This window comes from Anastrepha obliqua, chromosome 3 (genome assembly GCF_027943255.1).
Source record: "Anastrepha obliqua isolate idAnaObli1 chromosome 3, idAnaObli1_1.0, whole genome shotgun sequence".
Taxonomy (NCBI): Eukaryota; Metazoa; Arthropoda; class Insecta; order Diptera; family Tephritidae; genus Anastrepha; species Anastrepha obliqua.
In genome coordinates this window covers 5,272,937-5,299,732 of record NC_072894.1, presented here as the reverse complement: position 1 = coordinate 5,299,732, position 26,796 = coordinate 5,272,937, and the positions used below count along the sequence as shown (strand labels likewise).

General features: G+C 37.1%; 1 protein-coding gene across 7 annotated transcripts in view; it reads left to right on the top strand.

Moving 5' to 3' along the window:
- Window positions 1-26,796, top strand: part of LOC129242395 (serine/threonine-protein kinase mig-15) — a 116,651-nt gene that overhangs the window by 13,055 nt on the left and 76,800 nt on the right. For all 7 annotated transcript variants that reach the window (XM_054879012.1, XM_054879011.1, XM_054879015.1 and 4 more), the window contains one exon: window positions 9,277-9,342. In XM_054879012.1, coding sequence (XP_054734987.1) covers window positions 9,277-9,342 — 66 coding nt within the window. The remainder of the gene's footprint in view (window positions 1-9,276; window positions 9,343-26,796) is intronic.

Sequence of the window (26,796 nt, the reverse complement as noted above, 5' to 3'; positions counted from 1 at the left end):
GTGGTGTGCGTCTTGATGTTGTTCCACAAATGAAGGGACCTATAGTTTCAAGCCGACTCCGAACGGCAGATATTTTTATGAGAAGCTTTTTCATGGCAGAAATACACTCGAAGATTTGCCATCGCCTGCCGGGGCGACGGCTATTAGAAAAATATTTTTCTTAATTTTGGTGTTTCAGCGAGAATCGAACCTACGTTCTCTCTATGAATTCTGAATGGTAGTCACGCACCAACCCATTCGGCTACGGCGGCCGCCTTGAAGTTAGTAACGAGAATTACCGATACTTACCCGAAGACGGCATATGAAGAAATTCCAGGAAAAATACAACGGAGGGTACCCTAAACGCACTTTTTATTGTATTACAGCCCTTCTAACAGTCCTTCCTCTACAAGAAGTATGCGCTTGCCTTTAATAAGGAATGTGGACACTGATTTGCTATACTCTGATAGCTCAGATTTTGAATATTTTTTTTACTTTGTACTTATAAATATGAATTTGTTGTAATTTTTTTTAAAGAAATGGCTAACTAATGAATTTTTTTATAGAAGAAACCAATTTTATAATTTTTGTGTACAATTAAAACTTTTATATTTAACTTTTTTTAATTGAATTTTCGTATATAAATTTTTTTTTTATAATTAATTTTTTTTTTAATATAAAATTTTATTATTTCTCACTTACAAATGTTGTCATTAAAATTTTTATTCAATAAAAAATTGCATTCGTTTCTCATTTCTTAAAAAATATTACAACAAAACAAAAATTCCGAAATAATTATAAAACTTGTTTTTTTTAAGAAATGTGGTTATTGAATGAAATTAGTTCCTTGAAAAAAAAATTAAGAATTAAAAATATTAAAAATTAAAAAAAAAATTAAAAATTAAAAAAAATCAATTAATAATCAGTTTCATTTTTTCTGAATTGTGAAAGAAAAGCGATTCAAAATATCTAATTTACTTTGGAAATTATTAATTACCGGTTGAATTTAAAGTAAATATTCGATGAATATCATAATATTTCCATGATACACATAAAGGGTCCTTCAAAAGACGCGCCAGATATTGTTTTTAAATAACACATGTACAAATTTAGATTCTTTCAGATTTCATTAATTTTATTCAAAATACGGCTCTTATCAAATATATGAAAAATGGAATCATTTAAATGTCCACGGTTCTAGTGGTTGTTGAGAATCGAGATATCTAATGTTGAAGGTTTTTCAGCAACACTTTGCACTACAGCAGCAATATTCTCAAAGGAACATAGAGTTTTTGTTCTTTTCGTCCCTTTTCTATTCTCGACAAAACTAGTTTATTGAAATTTTTTCACCAGTCTTTGAATTATCGACTCATTCAGACGATTATTTCCACGAATTTTGCTGTATTTGGATCTGGTCGATTCTCATAATAAGTTTCAGCGTGTAAAAATGCTCATTGCCAAATGTCAAAGATGTCATAAAAAAGGTGCCGTCTTGGAATTATTCACTACTGGCATCAAGGCGTCATTTTTGAAAGATCCTTTATTTTTGTTCGAGCGCATAGAAAGCATAGGTCCAGGCAAAGTACGGTTCCACCAAGTAACTGTTCACTGATCTTAATAGAAAAATTGGCTTGAATTGATTAACTAAAACCAAAAGATATAAAAAATAAAATGTTTACTTGGTGAATTTTATAAAATAAACTATGTATGGCTGTCTGATTCTCGTTTCCTTGCAATTAGTGGTGCCGTATAGCCATAACGCCTTAGCCCAAACCAAACCATAGGCCCAACATTATAGCATTTGTCGATTAGTCATGCCGTAACCATAAACAGCTGATTTTGAAGTTGAATTAATGACAACATTTGCATTTTGCCAAAAACACACGGATAATTTTCAGCTAAATCAATTAATTTTTCGTCGTTCATTTCTAATATTAAATTCGTTTATCTCAAGTAATTAAACAAATATAAAGTATTTCACAGCTGCTTACGGTTACGCTTACGTTTACATTGATGCCCATATGCCCATCGATCAGAACAGCTGATTGCTACGGTTACGGCAACACTTTAGTTGGGATAACCAATGCAGTTCATTTAATGCGAATTTAGATACACATTTTTGTATATAAAAATAACCGTTATATTTGTACAATATATAATGCTAGTTGCTTTCGAATTACTTGAAATTGAATTGTATGCATTGTGGCATTTTACTTTATTTAATTTTATATTAACCCACATTCACTCGCCTCAATTTGTTAATATTTTTTGGCAGTAAGATAAACATGTTCGCCCACCTCAAATTCGAACAGTGGCAATAGTGAAAATACTAGAAATCTACAGCTATAATACAGCAACGCAGTGGCGACGAGATACGCGTATATGTACATATGCATGTATGTATGTATTTAGTCGTGTGGCAGTGTTACCGCCCGAACAAACTGCATCAAATCCCCCTACAGGGTTTTGTTATCTACCTCTGGCATGAAATGGCCCGAGTAAACAGATTTGCTGGCCATACACAGTCTGCGGGTTACTATGTACATATGTATGTGTGTATGTATGTATGCATGCTCGCTTCCACAACGTCGCGCAGGAGTAACAGCAACGGTGACGACATCAAATGTTTCGGTCTGTTTATGAGTTTGATATTATAAGTAAATGCGTTCAGCTGGAGTGAGGCTTGGATATGTTGGTGCTATCGCTGTTGGGGTCGAAGAAGTATTATATCAATGCAAAAAAGTATAAACATTTATCCAACATATGCACATATTTATAAATGCTCGACCAATAAGTATGCGACAGTTTTTCAGGTCAACATTTTTGAACGGAAAACACCCAACTGATTATCAATCCACCGATGGGAATGGGGTTTTATAATACAAATCTGAACATTTTGTAAAGAACAAAGTTGAATTCAGCGGCAACATATTTCATATTCTAACACCAACACTGATCGCTTCGACCCGAACACCAAACAATAGCGCTAAGTGCTTGGAAAGCTAGGCGAGATTAGTTGTTTCCGATTCACCATTTTTCTGCTCGCCAGAGAATTCTGCTGCTCGCTAATTAAAAAATTAATATGTGAAAGCACAAGCAGTTTAGCCATAAAGACACGACTCTGTTTATAGCCGGCCAGTGCTTCCAAGTATAAGTAGAGATATTTTTTTTATTACAATTTGCATGCTTTAAGCAGGATGCTTTGAAAAAAAGGAGATTACTTAACTGTTTGTCAAAACGATAATAATGCAGTGGCCATTTCATCTGCGACGTTGTACTGAAACGATTGTTTTTTTTTTTTGTTTTATTCACTACCCGCTGCGTGGTTGGTGAATCGAAAGAGGCTGTTATAAGATTTGTTCGGCGACTACTCACTTGGTATTTCCGATTGGCTTCGATTAACAAGAAGCATAATGCTGAAGAGAAGAAAATGTATCGCAAAAATATTTAAAATAAGAAAATATTTCACTTCTGGATTATTCATATAACATTGATCTACAAACAAGAGTCTAGCAGGGACTAATAGCAACTCGTGGTCGGCCAATTCACATCATCAAGACGGCTGAAAACATGGCTGTCGTGCTTAGCGCATGAAATAGCGATTTTGCTGTTTTGCTAGACTGCTGAGGGTGTAGCTCGTCCAAAATGTGTCCTTCATTTTCAGCTCACAAAAAGTAGGTAATTGTAGCTTAGTAATCGAAATGGGAGTTTCGATTATGCCACCACTTCTAAATTGGCAGCGAAATTTTTTATTATTGGTTGGTTGGTTGGTTTAAGAGGTGATTCTTCCAGAATCCAACTAGCGCTTCCGCACCATTTTGTTGCCACATCCTCGTTACCAACTTTACAGCGTAACTATAATATATCCAGTCTGTGCGGTTCAGGAACCTTATCAGGTTGTTGAAATCTAAGCCAGACAGCAATCTAAGCCACCGACTCTCGGACAGCGGTTTTCCAGTCTGGGTTAACATTCTGTCCTTCCATAGGGCAGGGCATTCGCAGAGGAAATGGAAGATTGTTTCCTTTTTCTCCGGTTGTTTACAACTGTGACAGTATGTGTTGCGAGGGATGCCCATTTTGGCTGCTTGTTCTCCCACAGACCAAAAGCCAGTTATGACTGCCGTTAGTCTCCAGGCGTCCCGTCGTTTCATGTTTATCAATTTTGACAATTGCTTAAGCTTGTAGGTGGGCCATAACGTTCTGCTAATTTTGCATTTCGTCTGGTCTCTCCATCTACAATCTGCGATTCGGAGGTATTTTAGGGAAATTGCATTCTTGACTGCACCTGTGAATACCAGTACTGCAAGAACGTTATTCATGGCAGATCCCCCTCTTGCCAGTTCATCGGCTTTTTCCTTACCTTCTTTGTTCCGGTGTCCCGGGACCCAAATTAAGATTACTTAATGGATTTCACTCAAGGTGGTAAGGTAAGTGCTTTGCTCCACAACTTTAGAGGTTGTTATAGCTAAACCCAGTGCCTGGATTGCAGCTTGGCTATCCGAAAGAATAGCGATATTGCCCTTAAAAGAGGGATCTGCGATTAGTAGCCTACAAGTTTTATTATTAGTCGTTTTTATTATTATGTATTGTTCTTGTTGTAACAGCATACATATTCCGCCATAAATAGTAGAGGAATGTTGCTAAAATAACAATCCTTGCCGGATAAGCACATACATATGTATGTATGTATACAGTGCCTCACAAAAGAATTAGGAAATATTTTTCCCGGGTATAAAATATCAGAAACTCCTTTCACTTTTTTATTTATTGCTCAAAAACTAAATAATTCAGTAATTTCATTGTGGTCTAAGCTTTTATTTAAATATTGTAAAAATTATATTACTCTTGTGTATTAGTTATCAGGCAACGAAAAAAATATTGCTCATCTAATAACTCTTATCAAACAACTTTTTCTTAGTTAAACTCCAGAATTCCGGCAAAGTTTTCAATTTGAAATTTGAAATAACTGTTGTGATTGGTCCCTGTCAAATTGCCATTTTCTTCGGTTCCATTGGTTTCTTGACAATTTTGTTTGTCAACATAGCCGCCAAACTAAAAAAAAACTTGTTCCAGAGCGCACTTTTTTGAATCATTTAACGGAATATTCCCCGAAAAAAAACTCTCTCTTATCTCCAAGAGCGAAATAATCCGCAATAAATTATGTTTTTGTTAAAGTTTGAAAAATGAATAATTTCGGTAATCCTGTAACATTCTTTTTCATTAGAACAAACAGTAAAAGTCTTGTCGACGCAAAGTATTTTGAGTACATCGCGCATTTCGAGCGGTGATGCAAAAGGGTGGAATAAAACGCACAATTTGAGCGACACAACACTCAACTTTAGAAGTATGTAAGTTTCCATGATATGGTTGTTGTTTTTGTAGCTGTTTAGGGTAGGGCTTAGCGGTAGGTCCAGGGAATGTGCTATTTCGATGGGGTGGGCCGGGTGTTAGATGGGTGAAGTATTATGAATTTACATTCGCTAAAATTTCGCCTTTGAATTGCTTCAAATACTATTTCATACCATTTTTAAAAATTTAATATGTTCTGGGTCTGTTTGGGCTACTTTCCTTAATGACGATTTTATATTTACAAAGTTTTTTATTTTGTAAAAAATGTAACATATTAAAATATTTTTATATTTATAGATACATATTTTAAGTCAAATCTGCCCAAAATAAGGTGCAGTGCAGTGCAGTGAGCGATCTAACGGAATATTTCGTTATGTATGTATATACAAATTTGTTATTGGCGACACATTTTTTCCAAATACGGTTGGGAATTCGAGTTCTTTCATTCATACATACACACATGTATACATATATATATATATGTATGTATGTATGCATGTACATACTATATATACATATAACTAAATGATACGAACACTTTTTGCTGGGGCTTCATCGTCTGACTCGTGCAACTTAAAAACTCCACCTTCTCTTGGTTTCATACACTGCATTATCTACGGCTTCCACGCCTTTGCTCGATTGTTTCCTTCTTCTATTTCTACTTTTGTGCTGCTCGTCTGTCTTCTGTTTTCGATTCTTTTTATAGTTTTTGTTACTTTAAACATTAGCATTGTCGGTCTGTCTCCAGCTGTTCGACTGTCGGTAGAAAGGGAACAGCACAAACACAAACGTATGCTCAGATTACCAGAGCTCGAAAATTCATATAGCGTCCCATAATTGTTAAATACTTTTCATTTGAACTTTATCTGTGTTTTTTTGGTTTTTTTTTGTGACTGCGCATGGAGTTATGGAGAATTCAGGGTACGCACAAGCTGTTGGAGATTAGTTCTACATCTACATTTGTACATATGTTTTATGCGGAACGTCGGTAAATAACGGTGTTGGAGAATCTAACACCTGAGTCCGGTGAAACTGATGAAGTAATCACCATAAATATTTATAATTGCACACACACATATGCGTTCTGACGCTCTTCCATACATCCATACATACATACATACATATCTGCAAATGCACGCTCCAAGCGTTTCTACATCTACACCCACCCACACACGTTCCCACTTCACCGTACTAGTGCGGCAGAATTGGCCGAGTGTGGAAGTGTTCATTGTTTGTTGTTGGTTAAATGACCGTTGTTACTTTAACACTAAAAAGAGAGAACAGCTATGTACTTATACTTATGACCCTGCAGGAAACTTTGAACTAGTGAAAAAAATTTCTTACTCGACGCCAATGCTATTTACTATGGCTCTTAAAATTATTCGAACGGCCGATCTTCAAACGAATGCTACTATTCGAATAGTTGCAGCTTTTCAATTACTCGAATAATCGAATACTTGTTATAATGCGAAAGTCTGATCGTAGCGTTAGTTACTTGCGGTGTTTGAATTTATAATTTTTTAAAATACGCACAAGAAAATTGAGTTGAGTTTGAAATTTTTTTAAGTTCCGGCTGTAGCCAAGTTACTTGTTCCACTTGTGATGCAGTCTTCTGCTTCCACAACGACCTTAGGCAATCACCTGAAGCAACTTGTGCATGCCAGCTACATCAGCGGAATTCGACCAAGATTTTTCGTTTCGCCATGAAGAAGATGCCTATTGTCAAAAAACATTAATATTCGTTGATAATAGAAAAAATTTATATGTAACTAGGAAAAACTACTATCCAATATGTCGCTACTAAACTGACTATACCATCACGACAGTCGTTTCTACATTACCGAAACAACATGGATTTATATCCAGCCCAAGGACTGTCACTCCAGCAGATTCTTCAAACATTTATCGGCAATTTTTTTCTTTGGAAACCCAATATTTCACCACTTTTGCTGTATTATTGGATTCGTTATCATGCATGAATAGCTAGTTTAGTGGCTTGGACTCGTGGCTTTTTGAGCTAAGTTAATTTTGAGCATTTCAAGCCATACAGACTTATACATATTACATTCAATCTCACTATTGGGCTAACTCCGTCCCAATGAAATGATCCTCAAATTTTCAAGTTCTCCCCGCCATGTTTTAAGGTCGTTGTTGTAAATCGGGTATTGAACTTCTTGCGTTTTTTACGATAAACGAAAATATTCGCATCACAATCATTCATAATAATTTTAGTTTCGTCCGTAAAAAGTATTTTTTCCAAAATTTTATGTATTTGTTTCTATGGGCATTTGCGAAAGACAAACGTGCCTTGATAGTTTTTTTTCAACAGTAATGATTTTTTTCTTTTGACACGCTCCTAGAACTTATTTGCATTAAGGCGCCTCGTTTACAATATTTCCAGCGTTATCGCTCGAGAGGACTTAAAGGGTCACAGTTATTTTACTGTACGAATATCAGTTAATTTTCTAAGAAATAAGAATTCTTATTCGATTTCGAGAACACCAGAAGTGCGCTATTCCTCTGTCCATATGTATGTATACTACTTACAATGGTTTCAAAATATTAAATTCATAAAATTCGATTGTTAATTCTATAGGTTAGATTTACCACCCTTTATTAAAACTAAAAATATATATGGTATATTAAAAATAATAAATAAATTACTAAATACCATGTCAATATGTCGTCGGTAATACAATTGGTCCACCCTAGTCTTTCATTTTGTAAAATTGCCCAGCGAAAAGAATCAGCGCAAGCTATTCGTGGTTTCCATTTCTCTGGAATCGCATTCGTTCGACCGAAGGGCTTTCCCTGCTGGGTAGTAGTAGTTGCAGGAATCCGTGTGTATATTTGTGTGCGCATTTATGAGTGTTTGTGTGCATATGACACATATTTTCTTCGTTGACTTAAACCGCAAACGAAAAAAAGTACTTACCGCAAAATGAAAACAACACCCAATCAAAGTGACAAAAAGGTAAAACAAAACCAAAGCCCAAAATATTTATGTACGTTCATATATATTACATACATACATACGTACATACATGTGTGCAAGAAAAGTGTGATAGAAAAGTAAACGTGTATAAGCATGCACGCCTATCATTCGGGTTTTCCGAATCGTTCGATTCCTTCACATTGACGTCGCGAGTGGGAGGCAGTTACCGCTTTCCACACTATACCCCTCCTCCGTCATTCCGCTAGCCATTTGCATTCATTGGCACTTCTGCTGGATTTTTCAACACTATTTTTGCCCTTCTCATTTCTTTTTTAAACCTCTTCGTGCTACTTTACACTACTCACCACCTCATTGTTCATTTTTGTTGTTTTGCTTGTCGGATTACATGCCATATCATTGTTTTGCATCCTTCCTTTGGCTTCTGGTGCAGGCGTTCTAATTGTTTTTACCTTTGCTTTCCTTCATTGACGACTTGACTGTGTGGGTGCGGCAGTTGTGTGTTTACTGCACAATAACAATAGCAAAGTACAAATTTTTATTCGTATGCCTGCCTTTGATATCCATCTGTAGCCTCATTTGTTGTTTGTTTGTACTTTGTTTTGTAATTGTTGTAATCGAAGTGTACCTGTTGAAATTGGTTGGACGAGTGTGTACTCGTCCAGAATATCCGAAAATAGTGAGATTATAGTAAACAAGATTCAAATACATAGAATAAATCTATTGTTCAATTCTGTTTAGTGTTTTTTTCTTGAGAATTTTTCGCTCGCCCTCATTCTTCATTCTTACCACTTTATTTTTGTATTTGTTTATTTTTTCCGCATGTCATTGACCTGGGTATCTTTGAAGTGATTTGTAAACAAAGTGATTGGCATGTGTGCTTCGTCAGGATATTTTTCGCCTATTTTGAACTTTTTTCTAATTTATAATATAATATTTTATATAACAAGAGGATTTCTGTAACTTAACGATTATTTATCTATTTCATATTTCAGGATCCCGCTGGTATCTTCGAGCTAATCGAGGTCGTCGGCAATGGCACCTATGGGCAAGTCTACAAGGTAAATAATTGTTTTATACCTATTTAATAAGCAATAAAAGTTATTAAGGAATATATTTAAGAGTAGAGAGTTAGCTTTTTAAAAGTTGTGAAACTATAGGGTGTTCCATTAAGAGTGCTTATTTGGAAGTTAGCGTAATTTTTTGTGCCGTTCGTATAGCACCTGGGGTTGCAGCTCCCATATATTCGTAAGAACTTTGAGATAGAGTCATGCAGAATTAAGTGAATGAAGTGTTTTGGATATTGTCGTAAATTCTGCTTAACATTGGTTTATTTGTAGACTTGAGTATTATAAGAAGTAAATTGAAAAAATTAAAAAAATATATAATTTTGAGATTTATTTAATGCTAAAAATTTTGGTATAGAGTTTTTTAAATCTTTTTTAATTTTTTAAAAGAATATACTCAAACAAATTGTATTTGAAATAAAAAAAAATGATAACTATAAAAAAATGCATTTCATAATAAAAAAAATTATAATTAAAATTACAAAAGAAAAATTATAAATTTGGGATTTACAGCCAAAAATAAATTTTAAGCTCCACATCAGTAGATGATAAGCGTTTTGGGAAAATAGGCATATGACAAATATTTTTTATTAATATATATTATAATCCCCAATACCAGACGAGAAAGATATTCTACGTAGAGATTATGTTAGTTGAGTTTTGTGGGGTAGAATTTTCTAACAAAAAATCACCTCTGTGTTAACCCTTTCAACTGGAGAGGTGAGTCTCGCTCACCACTTTGTTTGGTGCGGAAATTCGATGGGCATGCATCTCGGCAGTTGTTACGTCAAATATCATACAAAGAAAAATTACAATACCTAATGTTTAAGAATTTATCTTCGTAAAGATGTAAAGATACGTTAGATATTAAAATATAAAAGTTCTATGTGTCACCAAAAGCGCTACGAAACGCTTCGATTTATGGCGAGGCCGCGTGGAAACGGCTTCCAGTGCAAAGGGCTAAAGCAAGGCAACACATTACTTACCCTGATTTCGTTGATGGTGCGTCAACTGCCCCAAATTTTGCAGTTGATGCTACATACAGCTGTGTTCAAAATAATAGGAGCGCGACGAGATTTCTACTTTTATCTCCCAATTTTTTTTTTTTTAACTTTTTTAGAAAAGCACCACAATAAAAACCGTATATCTCAAAGCTTCAAACTTTGTGCAAAATTCCCAAAATTCAATTAGAACCTTAAACAACTTTAAGGTATAGCCACTTCAATTCTGGTATAATAAAATATTAATTTGAAGTCGCTCAAAATCGCATTGTTTTTTCGCAATTTTTTTCATACGACATTGAGAATTTTCTTTCTTATAAAAGACTCGCGAATTTATTCTTTATACGGACGAAAATTTTCAACTTATTTACACCCCTCCTTTAACCTCTGAATGTTCCATGCGTTTCTTTCATTGTACGAAATATTATTGGATATCTTCTTCTGTCAGCAAAATGCGGCGATATGTATGGGAGAAAATGCTCCACACACAGCAAAAAAAAAAATTGTCAAAAATCAAAAAGAATTTTGAGCCACTTCAAACTTGCACTTTGTACTAGAATTAAATGGGCTATAAAACTGCACACCCACATTTTTTTAATTCTAAATAAAAATGTATTGTGTGTGATGCATTCCTTTTTTTGAAAATTGTTTAATTTTTTCTGGCTTTTATACCAAAATATGCACTATGCCCTACAAAAACATCAAAAACAAGTTTTGTATTCAAAAAGTTAAAACTGGTTAGTTCGTCGCGCCCCTATTATTCCAAACACATTGAAGTTATCTTTGCGCTATTCGGAGAATTCCCTCATCCACAAACTACTAGTCCTTAAAGTTCTTAATAATCTTCTTAGTTTTCCTTACTTGTTTAGTAAGGGCATTGAATTTATATATTATATAAATCCAAAATTGACAATAGCTTTACGCGCGCAAGAAATCTGAGTTCAATATCACATATGAATGCGTGTATGTACATATGTATACACCTGCTCCACGTACAGCCATATAGCAGCTTATAGTTAAAGTCAGCTAAATCGCTTCCTGGTAGTTTCATTTAAACTTATTTAACTTTTAGTACACGCCTTGTAAGTAATTTGGTAATAAAATGGCTTGGAACAGCACCACATTTTGTCAATAAACAATTTGACATACATATACATACATACATACATAAATACACTTTACCTTGCTTCGCCTCGAGTTGTAGTTAATTTTTATTATTGCCTACAGCAGTGGTGAGAACTTTGAGCGCAACCTTCGCATCGTTTACACTCGCATACACACGCACACTCACTCCCGTACAGGTACGCGCCTATACCGTTGCGAACACGAAAGAAAATCTCGCGCTTATAAACGCAATTTTGTTTTTGTACCGCTCTTAATATTCTCAATATTGCACTGACAAAAAAACCTATGAACTATTCAGCCTAATGGTTGTTGGCTATATTTTGCTGTCTTATGCCAATTGCCCCTGTTCGTCTCCTTCCAGCAGCATCATCAACGGCCCCTTGGCCTTATGAACTCAATTATTTTTTTAATATGCATACGAGTACAATTATATTTACATACATATGTACATATGTATGTATGCATTTGTATCTGGTTCTTGTGCGTTTAGTGAGTAGATATTCCCTGTAGAGAAACCGACTGCTTCCCAACTAACTAACTAAGACATTTAAAACCCCTATAAACGTTCGATCAATCTCTTGAGTACATAACGGGTAAGTGACTATATTCGTCAAATTAGATTTCGTTTCCCCTCAACACTTAGTTATTCAGAAATTCATAAAATCGAGGTTTTAATCAAAATAAATTGAGCGATATAATTTTTTGTATTATTATTTGATTAAAGTCCGTTGTATTCTCCTTCCAGGAGAACAATAATTGGATGGTACGAAATTAGTTAGTATTGATCAAAATTGTGCCAGTTGTGAACTAGATTTTAGTGAAATGGTTCACTAGTTCTTCCCTGCAGGGTCTGTAAGCAAATATTCATGCGTATGAAAATGTGCAGATGTGAAGAATAAACATAAATAAAGTGCCAAATGGTTTAGCGTCTTTTAATTTTCGTCAAAATATTACAGAGCTTAGGAAGGTAGGCTAGTCTTTGCCTAGTGCCTTAGGGTTGTAAAATACCTGAGTTATTTGCTGCGCAATCTTAAATGTTGGCAAGCGAACCCGTATGTACTTGCTTGTCTGCAGGGTCTTCCAAGCTCGAGTTTCTTCTTATTTTAAATTCAAATTAAATGTATAAATATATTTTCATTGGGAATTCACTATGCCTCGATTTATACAGAGAAACATTTTTTTTTCGTGGGAGAAGGACGGACGGGGAAGAGAGCGATTTTTGTTTTTCGTACTGGCGACGCGCTTTGTGCTTCTTATTCGTATTTTTAAACTTAAAGAAGTGAACGTCAAAAGCAACGCATGTTGCCGAAATCAATTTTGCTCTTATGACCACGAATGAAACATCAAAAGAGAATCTCCAGTGTCTCCCTTCCAGATGTCTCTGTGTATAAATCGGGACTAAATGTTTATTGCCATATTTAGGAGAAGTATAAAATGTACGAATGGTAGAAGATATTTATCAAATGTACCTCACCGTGCACGCTGTGACAAGCAGATGTATACTATTTTGTATATTTGGCCCGAGGCTCTCACAGTAATTTTCTTTTAAAGCTGGCGGCTAAATGGTTGCTAATTATGAAATTATTCTTGCTAGGAATTTTGTTTGGAATAAATTGATTACCCGCTGGTTGCGTGACATGTTTGTTTATTTACTTATTTAAGTTTTAGTCAAAAACACAAATGTTCTTACTGACTATTGACTTAGTGCTAATACAAACCATTGAATAATAAAACAACAAATAAAAACAGCTAAAACTAAAATACAGCTTGATCGATACAGCAACAATTCTATTAGCGAATTAAATGAATTGCCTTCAACAAATAAGAGAATTTAATTTTAGAAATTTTAAAATCTAACGAAATGAGAAATAGGTGAATTGGACTCGAAATGCGTTTTGAATATCTTGAGATAAAAAGGGTGAGATAGAATCAATCGTCTGCACTCGTGAGATTCAGCGCACTATACAGGGCTAGTTTACTGGGGTGACCAGCCATTGGTCGAGAAAAAACCCAAGTCATTCTGGTACGTACTGCCATGGAATAGTCACGGGACGCATCCTTATGCCCCGCCTGATTCACCTTCAGAAGGCGGCTTCCATGCTCGCGGTCAAGGACCACAACAAAATGCGCAGCAAGTTTGGGTGTTACTGTAGGAAACCCCAGAAAACATTTAGTAGAGCGTGAGCCACCGCCTGGTGAATTAGAAGACATCTCTTTAAATACACTGACGAGATCCAGGGCGAAACACAACTGCAACTACTGGGTCGGACAGTATATAGACAGACTCTATACTACGTTCATCGGGAGACTCTCACCCCCTTCCTAAACTCCCGACTCCCGAATGATGTTATGGTAGTCCAACTACCACCTATTGCATACGAAGAGCTTCAACTGCCTCGTGAAACCCGCTCAATTTGGCTCAATTACGGTCCGGATATTGAGTAGCTTGTTAAACTTCTACTTATCTACCGCCATACTCAATAGATGTATATTAAGGCGGGCCGATTTAAAAATCGCTCATTGCTCTGTGAAAGTCGTATTCTAGGGATCAAAATAAGAAACTTTGCCGAAGGAACCATACCTCTAAAACGAATTCTGATGTCCCCCAATTTGGGTCGTAATATATCCAGCATATGAATGCACATCGCACGATACTAACCGCCTATTCACATGCCCTATTAAACTCACTCACCTAACACACATCTCCTTCTGAACCCAACCTGTCGAAATAGCATGTTTTCTGGGCCTTCCGTTAGATGGGTTAGACGAAGGCGACCGAGCTTAGTGAAGTGCTAAAACAACAACAACAATAACCTTCCGCAGTCAAGCAACTTTAATTAATAATAAGCGGGAGCTATAAGAGGAAAATGGAACAGAAAATCTTAAAGATCTTAGAGCATATTTAACTTTTGTGTCCGTTCTCTTCTTGTGAGAGTGAATTGGTGATAAAATCTCCAAATATGTGAAGCATTTTCCAACTTAGACCGAAGAAAAGCGGGAAACAGTAATTTAATCGTGTAAGGATATGAGTATAGTGCAAACTTCTCCAACAAAGCCCAAGGACGAATATGATTTTGAGACAATATAACTGATATGACTTGAGAAAGAAGAATAAGATCCAAAAAAAGAAAATTTTGAGTAAAAATGACTTCAAAATTTTTGATATCCCACAGATTGAAGGACATTATTAAAGATATTATATGGGGTTTGCTGAATATCACGAGATTTAGAGTAACTGGCTTGAATACATTTTTTTTTATTTTAAAAGAAACATGAGTATATCGAATGACGTCACCAAACCGCAATAGTATTGTAAAACGTTCTCATAAATATTGAAGCAGCTTTTCCAATGTTCAAAAACGGCCGCCGTTAATAGATTTTTCTGCGGTTGTTAAGCGAAATTAGAACGTTTTAGAAGATTCTTTGTAGATTCTTTTTTTTTTTAGCATCCGTCAAAATCAAGAATGATGCGCCTTTCCATTAAATACGCGACACCTCGTTTTCATTAGTTTATTTAGTTTAAATGTTAGAACTCACGATATGCCATCCACTGAAGTTTTACAATCATGTAATTTTTCTTCCTTTTTTTTGCTTTGTTTATTTGTTTTTTATTATTGTGGAGGACTGCGTCGGCCGGTTGTCGAAAGCGCGAAAAATAAAGTAACGGCTTTCGGAAGGCGCCACCTGCTGTACTCTATTCGCCGTGTGTCAAAACAAGACTGGGCAAAAAAGAAACTTGAAAGACCCTGTACATATTGAAGTATGCGTATGGCATTTTTGGTCGCTGTTGGTAGTTTCTACAGCTTTTATTAAACTGTTTTTAATTCGCATCTTTATTTAAGATCTACAAGAAATAACAATCATTTTTATAATCTTTTAATATGCAAACTACATAAATTTAAATACGGAGTGCAAGCAGAGGTTGCAGGAATCTTTAAAGCTTGTTAAACAGACGAGAATCCATTTAATGTTATTTCTCAAACATAAAATGAACAAAAATCATTCTTTTTTCGGTGAACTATGGTTTCTTCAAAAAAACTGTAGTCCCCTGCCGTAGCAGACCATTCTATGGATATGAAATGTCCAATTATATACTATCAAAAATGGTTTTTTCTAGTAGCGGACACGTTTTGGCAGCCTATGGCAAACCAGCGAGTGTATTTTTGCCCGAAAAAAGCTCCTCATATAAACTAAAGGGTGGTTAAGTTTCAAGGGCCGGTGTTGATTTTGAATAAAATACAATTTTTTTAGGAAATGATTGTCATTTCTCTTTATTATGATAATATTGGTATGGCTCAATTACGTATGGAACAAAATATCGGCCAAGTGGCCGACGCGGCCTCGGCGGCACACCTCCATCCGATGGTCCGAATTTTCAATGACGCTGAGGCATAATTGAGGTTCTATGCCGTTAATGTGCCGAATTATCTCATCCTTTAGCTTTTGAATTGTTGCTGGCTTATCGACGTACACCTTTTCTTTCAAATAACCCCAAAGAAAGAAGTCCAACGGTGTCAAATCACATCATCTTGGCGGCCAATTGGCATCGACGTGAGATTATTCGGCCATCATATTTTTCGCTCAAAAGAGCCATTGTTTCGTTAGCTGTGTGACAAGTGGCACCGTCCTGTTGAAACCACATATCGTCCACATCCATATCTTCCCATTCGGGCCATCAAAAGTTCGTTGTCACCTCACGATAGCAAACACTATTCACAGTAACTGCCTGACCGGCTTCATTTTGGAAAAAATACGGCCCAATGATGCTGCCGGCCCATAAACCGCACCAAACAGTCACTCTTTGTGGGTGCATTGGTTTTTCGGCAATCACTCTTGGATTATCATTCGCCCAAATACGACAATTCTGCATATTGACGAATCCACTGAGGTGAAAATGTGACTCACCACAGAAGATGATTTTCTTCATGAAGTGCGCGATATGCATATTGATTTGAACGCCCGTTTTCATAATAAGCCTGAATAACTTTAACGTGTTGCTCGATTGTGTATCTTTCCATGATTCAAATGGAATTAGACTGAGATTGAAAATTGTCAAATGAAATGCAGAAACAAACTTGACGTTTAGGTTTATAAGAGTTACTCCGGTATTTGTGGGATATCATCAAACAGAAATTCGCGCGTGTACTTTGTATGGAAGAAAAGGCGTAATAGCTTTGTGCAAAAAAAAAAAAATCAAAAATTAGCGGTATTCTGTAGTCACTTGAAACTTGCACTTTTTTACAAAAAAATTCAATATAATATGTTTAAGTTCGTGCGGTTTTTTTTCGAAATTTGAAACTTTATCGACGTAAAATGGTTACAAATTTAATATTCAAAGTATTGTCCATCGCTTGCTACTACTTTTTCCCATCTTTCTGGCAATTCACGGATTCCCTTTGTGAAAAATTCGGTCGGTTTTGCCGCAATCCACGAATCGATCCATTTTTTGACTTCATCGTAATTACGGAAGTGCTGGTCAGCCAGGCCATGTTGCATCGATCGGAAGAGATAGTAATCGGATGGCGCAAGGTCTGGACTATACGGCGGGTGGGGTAGGACATCTCATTTGAGCGTTTCTAAGTATGTTTTGACCACTTGTGCAACATGTGGCCGAGCATTGTCATGTTGCAAAATAACTTTGTCGTGTCTATCGGCGTATTGCGGCCGTTTTTCTCGCAGTGCTCGGCTCAAACGCATCAATTGTCGTCGGTAGACATCCCCCGTAATCGTTTCATTCGGTTTCAGTAGCTCATAATACACAACACCCAGCTGGTCCCACCAGATACACAGCATAACCTTCAGGCCATGAATATTCTGCGCCGACGTCGATGTTGAAGCATGGCCAGGGTATCCATACGTTGCCCGACGTTTTGGATTGTCGTAATGGACCCACTTTTCATCGCCAGTCACAATTCGATGCAAAAAACCCTTTCTTTTGTGCCGTTGAAGCAGTTGTTCGCATGCCATAAAACGGCGTTCAACGTCTCTTGGCTTCAATTCATACGGCACCCAATGGCCTACCTTTCGGATCATTCCCATGGCTTTTAAACGTTTGGAAATGGCTGATTGATCAACTCCCAAAGTTTTTGCAACCTCTTCTTGCGTTTGAGCCGGATCTTGATCGAGCAATTCCTCCAATTCGGTATCCATGAACTTTGGCGACGCACCCTCGCGTTCTTCGTCTTCCAAGCCAAAATCACCACTTTTAAAGCGTGCAAACCACTTCTGGCACGTTCGCTCAGCTAGACCATGCTCACCATAAACTTCCACCAAGATACGATGACTTTCGGCTGCTTTTTTCTTCATATTAAAAAATTCCCCGCAAAAACACATTATTTGGCACGAAATTCGACATTTTCAAGTGTGGTAAAAATATTGTTGTTTACGCTTCAAATAAAAAACTTATACTGACGTTTGTGCCTTACGACAGTAGCTCTCCAATGAATGTTTGGAAATGTGGATCGATGGAATAATAATCAAGTTACGCCATCTGTTGTAAAACCGCACGAACTTATCGATAGACCTATTATATAACATATAACCATATACTCCCAAAAATTCTGACTAAAAAGTAAAAAGTTTTGATGAAATTATAATAAAAATTTTTTTTTTTACAAAATTCGAAGCTTTGCGTTATGTGATTTAAGAAAATGTCGATAATACCGAAAATGTCCATAGAATCACAGAAATAATCGCAGTTGACCGCCATGTTAGTAGTCGTAACATGGCCCAGGACCTAAGGACCGACCATAAAACAGTTTAAAACCATTTGCGCAAAAATTTGACGCTAAAATAGTGAGTTTCTTTTCGCAAACTAACATTTGGGTATAAAACTTTATTATGAAAATGAAGTATTTGCATAAAGCTACAAAAATAACCAACAATCGGCAAGACGAGAAAAACTCCGTCGGGCAAGTGACGGAGGTGCACACACCGCTGCGCCAAGTTTTCTATGTTTTTTGCATTGTTTCACCTTAACTAGTTCATGATTCCGTTCCGTTGTCATTTTTCGCGTGTTCTTGTTGCTGCTACACCGCTCCAGCGCCCGTTCTCGTGCGCTCAGCTATCTGTGGTTGTGGGACAATTCCGCAGAAGCCCACACAAAAATTAGCATCAGTAATTTAGGCGAATAGGTACACGAGTACGAAGAGTACAAACAAACCAGCCATCAAAGTACAGGCGTAAGCCAGCCAGACAGGCAGCCAGCAAATGTACGAGTACTTCACGCCTTCGCCCGCCACAACGACCCCATTTACAAGTAAGCCAGCTGCAGTTGACTTGTTCGCGTTAATACCCAGCTGTTTCAACTGGCTGCTGCCTCCGTCACGTACAACAAAATGTGTACACACAAACGCCGAACAACCAAGCTGCAATAATCCACAAGCATCCAAAGACGTATCGGCGGCGTGTGCACGTTCAGCCGCGGCATTCAGTGTTGGAGGTGCCTACTGCTGCTGCTAGCTGTACAAGCGTACGAGTATTATACGACAGAGCAAATTGTAACAAAGTAAACGGCTGAGTGGCTGGCTGGTTGGTTGGTGTTGTTGACTAGTGTTAGATGCATTGGCTGGCTTGCGAAAGTGGTTGCATTAATGTGGCGCACTTGATTGGACTTGTAGGAAACCACAAAAGGCGCACGCGCATTCGCGGTCGGGGTAGAGCGATCACCCGCTTCGTCGCGCACCGTGCGCACGATCCATTGCTCCATTGTCATGAAAAGAAAAACTGGTTTGTATTCTTATCATAGTAAAACGTAAATAATAAGTATAATAAAATAATATTCAACTGCGACACAATGAAGCAGACCAAACAGACTAAAGAGATACTTCCAATTCGAAAGATAACAATTAACGTATAAAGTTTTATATAGTAAAGAGAAGAAAAGAAAAGAAATAAAAGCGAAGAAAGGAGTGGCGATGAATAGACGAAGAAGGTGATGGGGTGGCGCGCGGCTGCAGGGGTAACTTTTAATAACTTGCTTATTCATGCTTTTGGACGGGAAATTGGCTGTCAATCTGGCGTTAGCATTCTTCTGCTAAGCAGTCCGAAAGCGTATCATCGCATTTGCTATGCGACGAATTCACAGTTAATGTGTATTTGTTCGCCAGCAGTGCTGAAGTTCGACAAATAACCGATGCCGGTGGCGCATTTGCAGTTTGCCTGTCATGGCCAATGATGATTCAGGAATCTGCGTTGTGCTGTGCGCACAGAAAATGGCCACAATATTTTGGACTTTCTTCATAAATTGAGCGCAACAACAAGCATGAAGAAAAATAAGCAGGTAAACAGAGTGTGCTACAGCAACAGCAACAGCAACAAAAGCGCGCTACTAATCTCTTCAGCTTAACACGGTGGTCAAGAAAAACACTGCGGAAAATTGTTTAGTTTTTTCTCCAAAAAAAAAAGAAAGGAAAAAATCTATTAACACAGCCAGACAAAGACAAGACTTTACGAAAGTGGATAAAGTCTCACAGTCACATCAACGGCTTGTATGCACAACTGAAAGTTTCCGCAAAGATGTCGTCGATTCATCTTCGATGTGGGCAAAGGTAAAAGTAAAAAAAACATTCACTTAATTCATGAATATTTATTGTTAGCGTGCAAGTGAGCGGTAGAAGAGCCGTAAAACGCAGAAACATATGCATAAATATTGATTGTCACCATTTTTTAACAGAGGTTCTATAGGGTGGGCTATGTAAAATTTGATTTTCAAATCGGCCATAAAAAAAAACTGATCAATATTTTTTCAAACTTTTTTTTTTTAATTTTGAAGATTGAACATTGTAACTTATGAATGAAAAATAATATCGTTGAAATGACTGCCACGACTGGCTTTACAGTAGACCATTCGATCAACCCAATTTTTAAGCATTGATTGTTGGGGCTCCAATTTCATGAACGGCAACTTCGATTTTGTGTTTTAAAGCATCGATCGTCTCTGGATGGTTCGCATAGCATTTGTCCTTAACGGCTCCCCACAAAAAATAGTCCAACGGACTTAAATCACAGCTCCGAGGCGGCCAATTAATATCGGAATTTCAGCTGATTATTCAGTTTTCAAAAACGATAGCCAAAAGTTCGAGTATAACTTTGGCAGTATGACAAGTTGCATCGTCCTGTTGAAACCAAATGTCGTCCATGTCATCCTCTTCAATTTTTGGAAACAACTTGTTGAGCATGTCACGGTAACGCTCGCTATTTACTGTAACCGCGGCTGCTCGCTCATTTTCGAAAAAAAATGGCCCGATGATGCCGCCAGACCAAAAACCGCACCAAACAGTGACTCGTTGTGGATGCATTTGCTTCTCTACAGTAACGTGTGGATTTTCTGAGCCCCAAATCCGACAATTTTGCTTATTGACGTAGCCACCGATGTGAAAATCAGAAAAGAAGAAGAAGACTCACCACTTTGGAAATAGGTTTTCAATATTTCCCAATTTTTTTCAAGCGTATAGCGTCCCATTTCATAAATGTCAAACCTTTAAGTAAATTATGAACACATTTGACATGTCATTTGTGTTACCATTCTCAAAAAAATAGGTGGTTCAAAAAGCAAACGCTATATGGCATACCCTGTACAACTGAAAGCGCAGATAATTTCAAAATGTAGTTATTTTCTATACCTTAAGGGGTTTATCCCTTAAAGTGCTTGAATCTGAAAGCCATGTTGAGAAAAATAAGGATCGATTTTCATAAGGAAGTATGCTGCAGTATTCCACTGGCCACCGCCGGATTTAGAAAGCATAGTTGGTCATCGATCATGGACGATGACAACATCCGATGAGTTTTGCGCCCTCTACTTGTCACAGTTCGTCAAACAAACCCAGTTCGCTTAAAAAAAAATAAAATAAATAATTGGCGCGTACACTTCTGTTAGGTGTTTGGCCGAGCTCCTCCTCCTATTTGTGGTGTGCGTCTTGGTGTTGTTCCACAAATGGAGGGACCTACAGTTTCAAGCCGACTCCGAACGGCAGATATTTTTATGAGGAGCTTTTTCATGGCAGAAATACACTCGGAGGTTTGCCATTGCCTGCCGAGGGGCGACCGCTTCGCTTAATAAACCTAAAATAGAGCTGGGTTGCGCTGAGTCGAGCTAGATCTGGGTTGTGTCGAGATGCCTCAACCCTTTTCGCACTAAAACGTCACATTTGAAAAGAAGCTGTGCAGTAGTCTCCGGTAACTTGGCGCAGAAACTACAGAAGTCAATGGACCATACCCAAAGTATGTGCAGATGGCTACGCAATCTGCAGTGACCTGTGAGAATGCTCGTGTGCTGTTTCGTTTCATCCTTAGGTAGGGTTATGAGTTATCTGAACCTTCTTTGTTCATTTTCCTCCAGTAGGAACTTCGCGTAACCTCATAATTTGGTGCCAGCTCACGTCTCTTAACCTTCTTAGCTCTTCACTTCTAAGATTCTCCTTGATTGTGTTGTCCCGTAGCAAGGAAGATTTTCTTCCTTATAATGGAAAATCTGGAAAAAACAAAAAAAGAAGAGCAAAATATACGCGATATTTGTCCCACATCAAACTTGCACTTTATTACAGGGTCAGGCACTCGAAGTGTAACCAATTAAAAAGCTCATAAATTTAGTTTGGAAAATTACTTTTATTCAATTCAAAGTAAAAAATGTGTGAAAATAATACAAATGAAGAATTAGTTTACTTTTGCTCGATATATGTAACCACCCTTTGCCTTGACTATGGCCTTGAGACAGTCCAAAACGAATCGCAAGCTGCCCGAATGTGACTTGCAGGTATTTTGGCCAACTCGCGGTCAATGGCTTTTTTCAGGGCCTCGAGACTGATGAATCTTTTAGTTCGGACCTTCCTCTCCAAAATGAATGGTGAATTTGAGAGCCATTGTGTGGTCGTTATGAAGTTCGGATCGTTGTTTTTTAGCCATTCTTGGTTCACTCGAGCTTTGTGAGACTGTGAGACTCTTCCACAAATTCTCGTATGAACGGTCGGTGAAATAAACCCTATCGTTTTGGGAGTTTACGAATTGCCCAATTTGAAAAATTTTCCCGAAAGAAAATTCAATGTTCAGAAATTGACCGCTTTCGGCCAAGCGAAGCAACTCCGCTCCTCAAGTCTGACTTGTTGCTGCTTTTGTGTGAAATCATGCGCCTTTTGGATCTTGTAAGGCTTGTCTTTGAGATCATTTTTTAGTATGCGGCGGATGCTACGTTCAGATATTTTCAGTTCTTTAGCCAATTGATTTCTTTCACTTTTTTAACCATTTCTCTTGACGCGTTGCAGTCTTTTGATGACCACCTCCATGACGTTTCGCGATGCTACGAGTATCGTTGTAACGAGTAATGGTGCGATAAACAAAAACTTTATTTATTTTAAGGTCCTCGAGCTCACGAACAATCGCTGGTTGTGATTAGCCCACCAACAGACAGCTGATGCCCGTTCATCAGCTGCGCGAGTGGCCTGAAGTTGGTTACACTTCGAGTGCCGGGCGCTGTATACCTAAATTGTATTGCCTAAAAACTTTTTTATTGTAATTCTGATTGAAAATTTTCAAATATTTATCAAAATGTGTTGAATTGTTTTTAAATTTTCTACAAAATTCGAAACTTATATGGTTTGGTTGCCGTGTGAAATGTTTTTTTTTTTTTTTTTTAAATAAATAATGAAAAACAAATTAAACAAACCAAAAAACATTTAACGAAAAAAAATTCTCAGCACTTTGGAATATGTCATACTGTTATTATTGTGAACACTGGTAAATAAAAATCTAAGGAATATTGAATATATGTACATATAAGTGAGAAAATTGCGTAATGGGTGATGATTTTCCGAAAAGTATCAGTTTTCTATGAGCCGAAATAAAGAAACTATAACTGGAAATACTCATAGCTCTTCAAAAGTTAACCCTTTGGGGACGGAGCAGCTCGACGGGAGAGATTCGCTGAGGACGAGAGGTATTGGAGTGCGCAGTAAAGAAAATAAATAAAGGGTTTTTCAATTGGCACGGGTCGATTTTGGCGCCCTGTGGCAGCCATTTTGTTTTGGTGACATCATGGCAAGTTACACGATTGAGCAGCACGTTCAAATGATAAAACTTTATTATCAAAATGAGTGTTCATTAACGCAAACGTTGCGCGCATTGCGCCCATTTTTCGGTAGACGTGGTGGCCCTTCCAATTTCTTATGGCCCATATTGAACCATATGGACCTAGACGACATGTAGTTCCAGCAGGACGGCGCTACGTGCCACACAGCAAACGCCATTTTATTCCATTTCAACATCTACCCGCCCTTATTGAAAAACCCTTTACGTTGAACGTTATAAAAACTAAGGCTTTATTTAGCACAAGAAAACATTTTTCATAAAATCAAAAAATAATTATAAGCAAACTGCTATCACTGCTAGTGCTGAAATGTCTGAGTGGATTCCTTATTGCACGGATTTCACTTCCACTTGACGAAGTAATGCCGTCATCTTCCGTCTTATCAGATTCAAAGTAATATCCGTCAGAACTGTCTCTATCTAACGTATCATCTCGCTTAGTAATAGTGCGTATGATGAAATATAAAATATATAAAAAGCCTGCTGGTTATTCTGACAGTGACACTAATAGACTGAATCGAAGAACTGAAATTCGTTCTGACTCTACCGTCGTCTCACATCGTAACTTTATATTATAAGGTAGTTTTCATCGCTAGAACGACAGACGTCGCAAAAGCTTGCAGCTACGAACTAATTTGGGCGGCTACATGACCACACTGGTCCCCAAAGGGTTAAAGTTGATCAGAAAACTCATTCGTTGGGTTCATCGCAATCACAGTGGCAATGGAAAAATGAGAGAATACAGGCGCTTCTGCTACTCGGCTCTCTGGGAATTTGGCAGAATCAGCTGTTGAGCTGATGTACTTAACTGTAGAGTTTTATTCAAAATTGTTTGCTTGCAAGCAACTATTCTTTTTCTAATATTTCTATTTCCATTATCTTCCTTGTTTACATTAATCTAACCTAACTTTTCAATTTGTTTAAAAATTTGTTTGAACACTACCTGAAAACTTGATTAACATTGAAATATTTACAAGAGTTCCCATCTCCAGCATAATTTTGTATTGCGTGCCACATCATTCATACCCTGCGCAGTAGAAAAATAACCGTTGCACATTCGTAGAGTCTTGCTGAAATCCGGTTTCGATAAATCCAAACGCTTTTGTTTTTTGACGCAAGTGACTCAACATTTTCATTTGGCGCTGTGAGCGGCATCGTCCTGCACCCATCGTGGTCTTCAGCGTCATCGTCTGCTTCCAGGAATTTTAATACATTTTCTCATTAAAAATTTTACAGTTTTTTGTTAGCTCAACCATACATCAATTGAGTAGTTATACCAGCTCGTCCACTCGTGTTTTTCGCCCATTTATCGTTGGCCACATAATTTGACGTAGTCGCAGTTGCAGTCGCAGTTGCAGTTACAGTTGCTCAGTAGCTGGCACACGGAATGGCGCATGTGCTGTTGCAAATATTTTATTTTGCTCGAGCGATGCATAATGGTGGGCACGGGGCGAACGATATTGGCTGACATGATAATTACCATCGGCTACTGATAATGTTGGCGACATGTTTACTCACACACACACACGCAACAGCTATTGCTGGTTAGTGGGAAGGACCAGTTATAAAATGGGGTCACAAGATTGTATTTAAATACTCACTACAAATATGCGTATATGTACATATGTGTACGTGTATGTGTGTGGGTTTGTAAGTGTATGGATATGAGCAAACCAGACGGTGGAGAATGAAATTGTGGCACTACTTTCTGATTAGCTGTTTGTATTTGCGCTTTTTCAATTTAGACTTGCTAATGACATTTTTATAACTGTTTGTTACAAAAACCTGTGTTGCGAGCGCGAATGAAGCCGCTAATTGGTTGTGAATCTGTGGCAAGTCAAAACATTAGTAATTGATTAGCGTCTAATTGGATTGTCATCTACTTTGAAAAGGAGATATGAATCAACAGGCAATTAAACAGCACCCCCCCGTTTGCGAGTTATTTTATGAGGTCATCTTTGACGCATCTTTGTTATTTGTGGCGCGCTTTGTTGAAAGGACGTCGTGAATTAGAAAATCTTGAAAGTTCTTAATTTACTATGCCTCCCTAAGTAAAAGGGTTATAGGGTTCGCCATGAATTTTTTACGCAGCATGAACCTAGAGCTGGTGATAACTTCTGCACACAGTGGCGATCAAAATAATAGCAGTGCATTCCCTCAGTACATTTGAGGGGTTAGGGGTAGTCAGAATTTTCAAAAAAAATGGATTTTTTTTGCATTTTCTTAAAGTATAATATCTTAAAAATATTGCCTGAAAATTTTAAATGTATCCGTATCAATTAACAAAGGCCGCTCGGACGCCCCGGAGCGTTCAAGAGCAAGTAACAAACTTTAAATGCGTTTTTCTCAAAACTATATTATATTTTTTGAACTGGTAACTTAAAAACCGCTTGGAAAATTTCAATGATATTTATACTGCTTTTGAAAAACATAAAAAACTTGTGTCTGATCGAAGGATTTTTTTTTCAGAAGTTTCCATTTTTTTTAACAATTAATTGCCGGTTTTTTTCTCGAAAATCTGACAAAAAGTTTCTGAAGCCGCCATATTGATAATTTTGAAAAAAAAGGTTCAACCAGGCACAATATTATCTATTAATAAAACTAATTTCTCTTGTCCGATTGATTTTAGATGAATCACCAAGGATGTTCACCGCAAGGGACTTCTGGAGAAACAGATTCCACACAAACTGCGATAACTTTTACAATCACTAATTCTTTTTTTTTTTTTGAAATTTTACTAAAGTCAAGTCGAAACATGATGCATTAATGCCATGTTTTTATTCTTGTAAAATAAAGCAAATGACTAGCAAACAATTTTTTCGGGCCTCTGACTACGCCTAACCCCTTCAAGGTAACATTGCGCATTTAGTGGAAGAATGGGATCATAGTAAAAAACATTTTACAGTAGTGAGCGAAATATGAGCAGTGCTATAAATTACAAAGTTTTAATTATTGATTTAATTCTTTGTTTTTGTTTTTATAAAAATATAGTCCGCATTACAACAAACGCCATATAACTCAACGTTTCATATTAAAAAAAAAACTTCACATTACACAAATTTCGAACTTCTTAGTCAAAAATTTTAGAAAAATTCTGGGAATGCAGTTATGTAGACCATTCAATTTTGGTATTACATTGAGCAAGTTGAAAGTAACTTTAATTTTTTAATACAAATTTTGGTGATGTGTTGCCTATGTTCCTCCATATAGAGAAAATCTAATGAAAGTAATAAACAAAATTTAT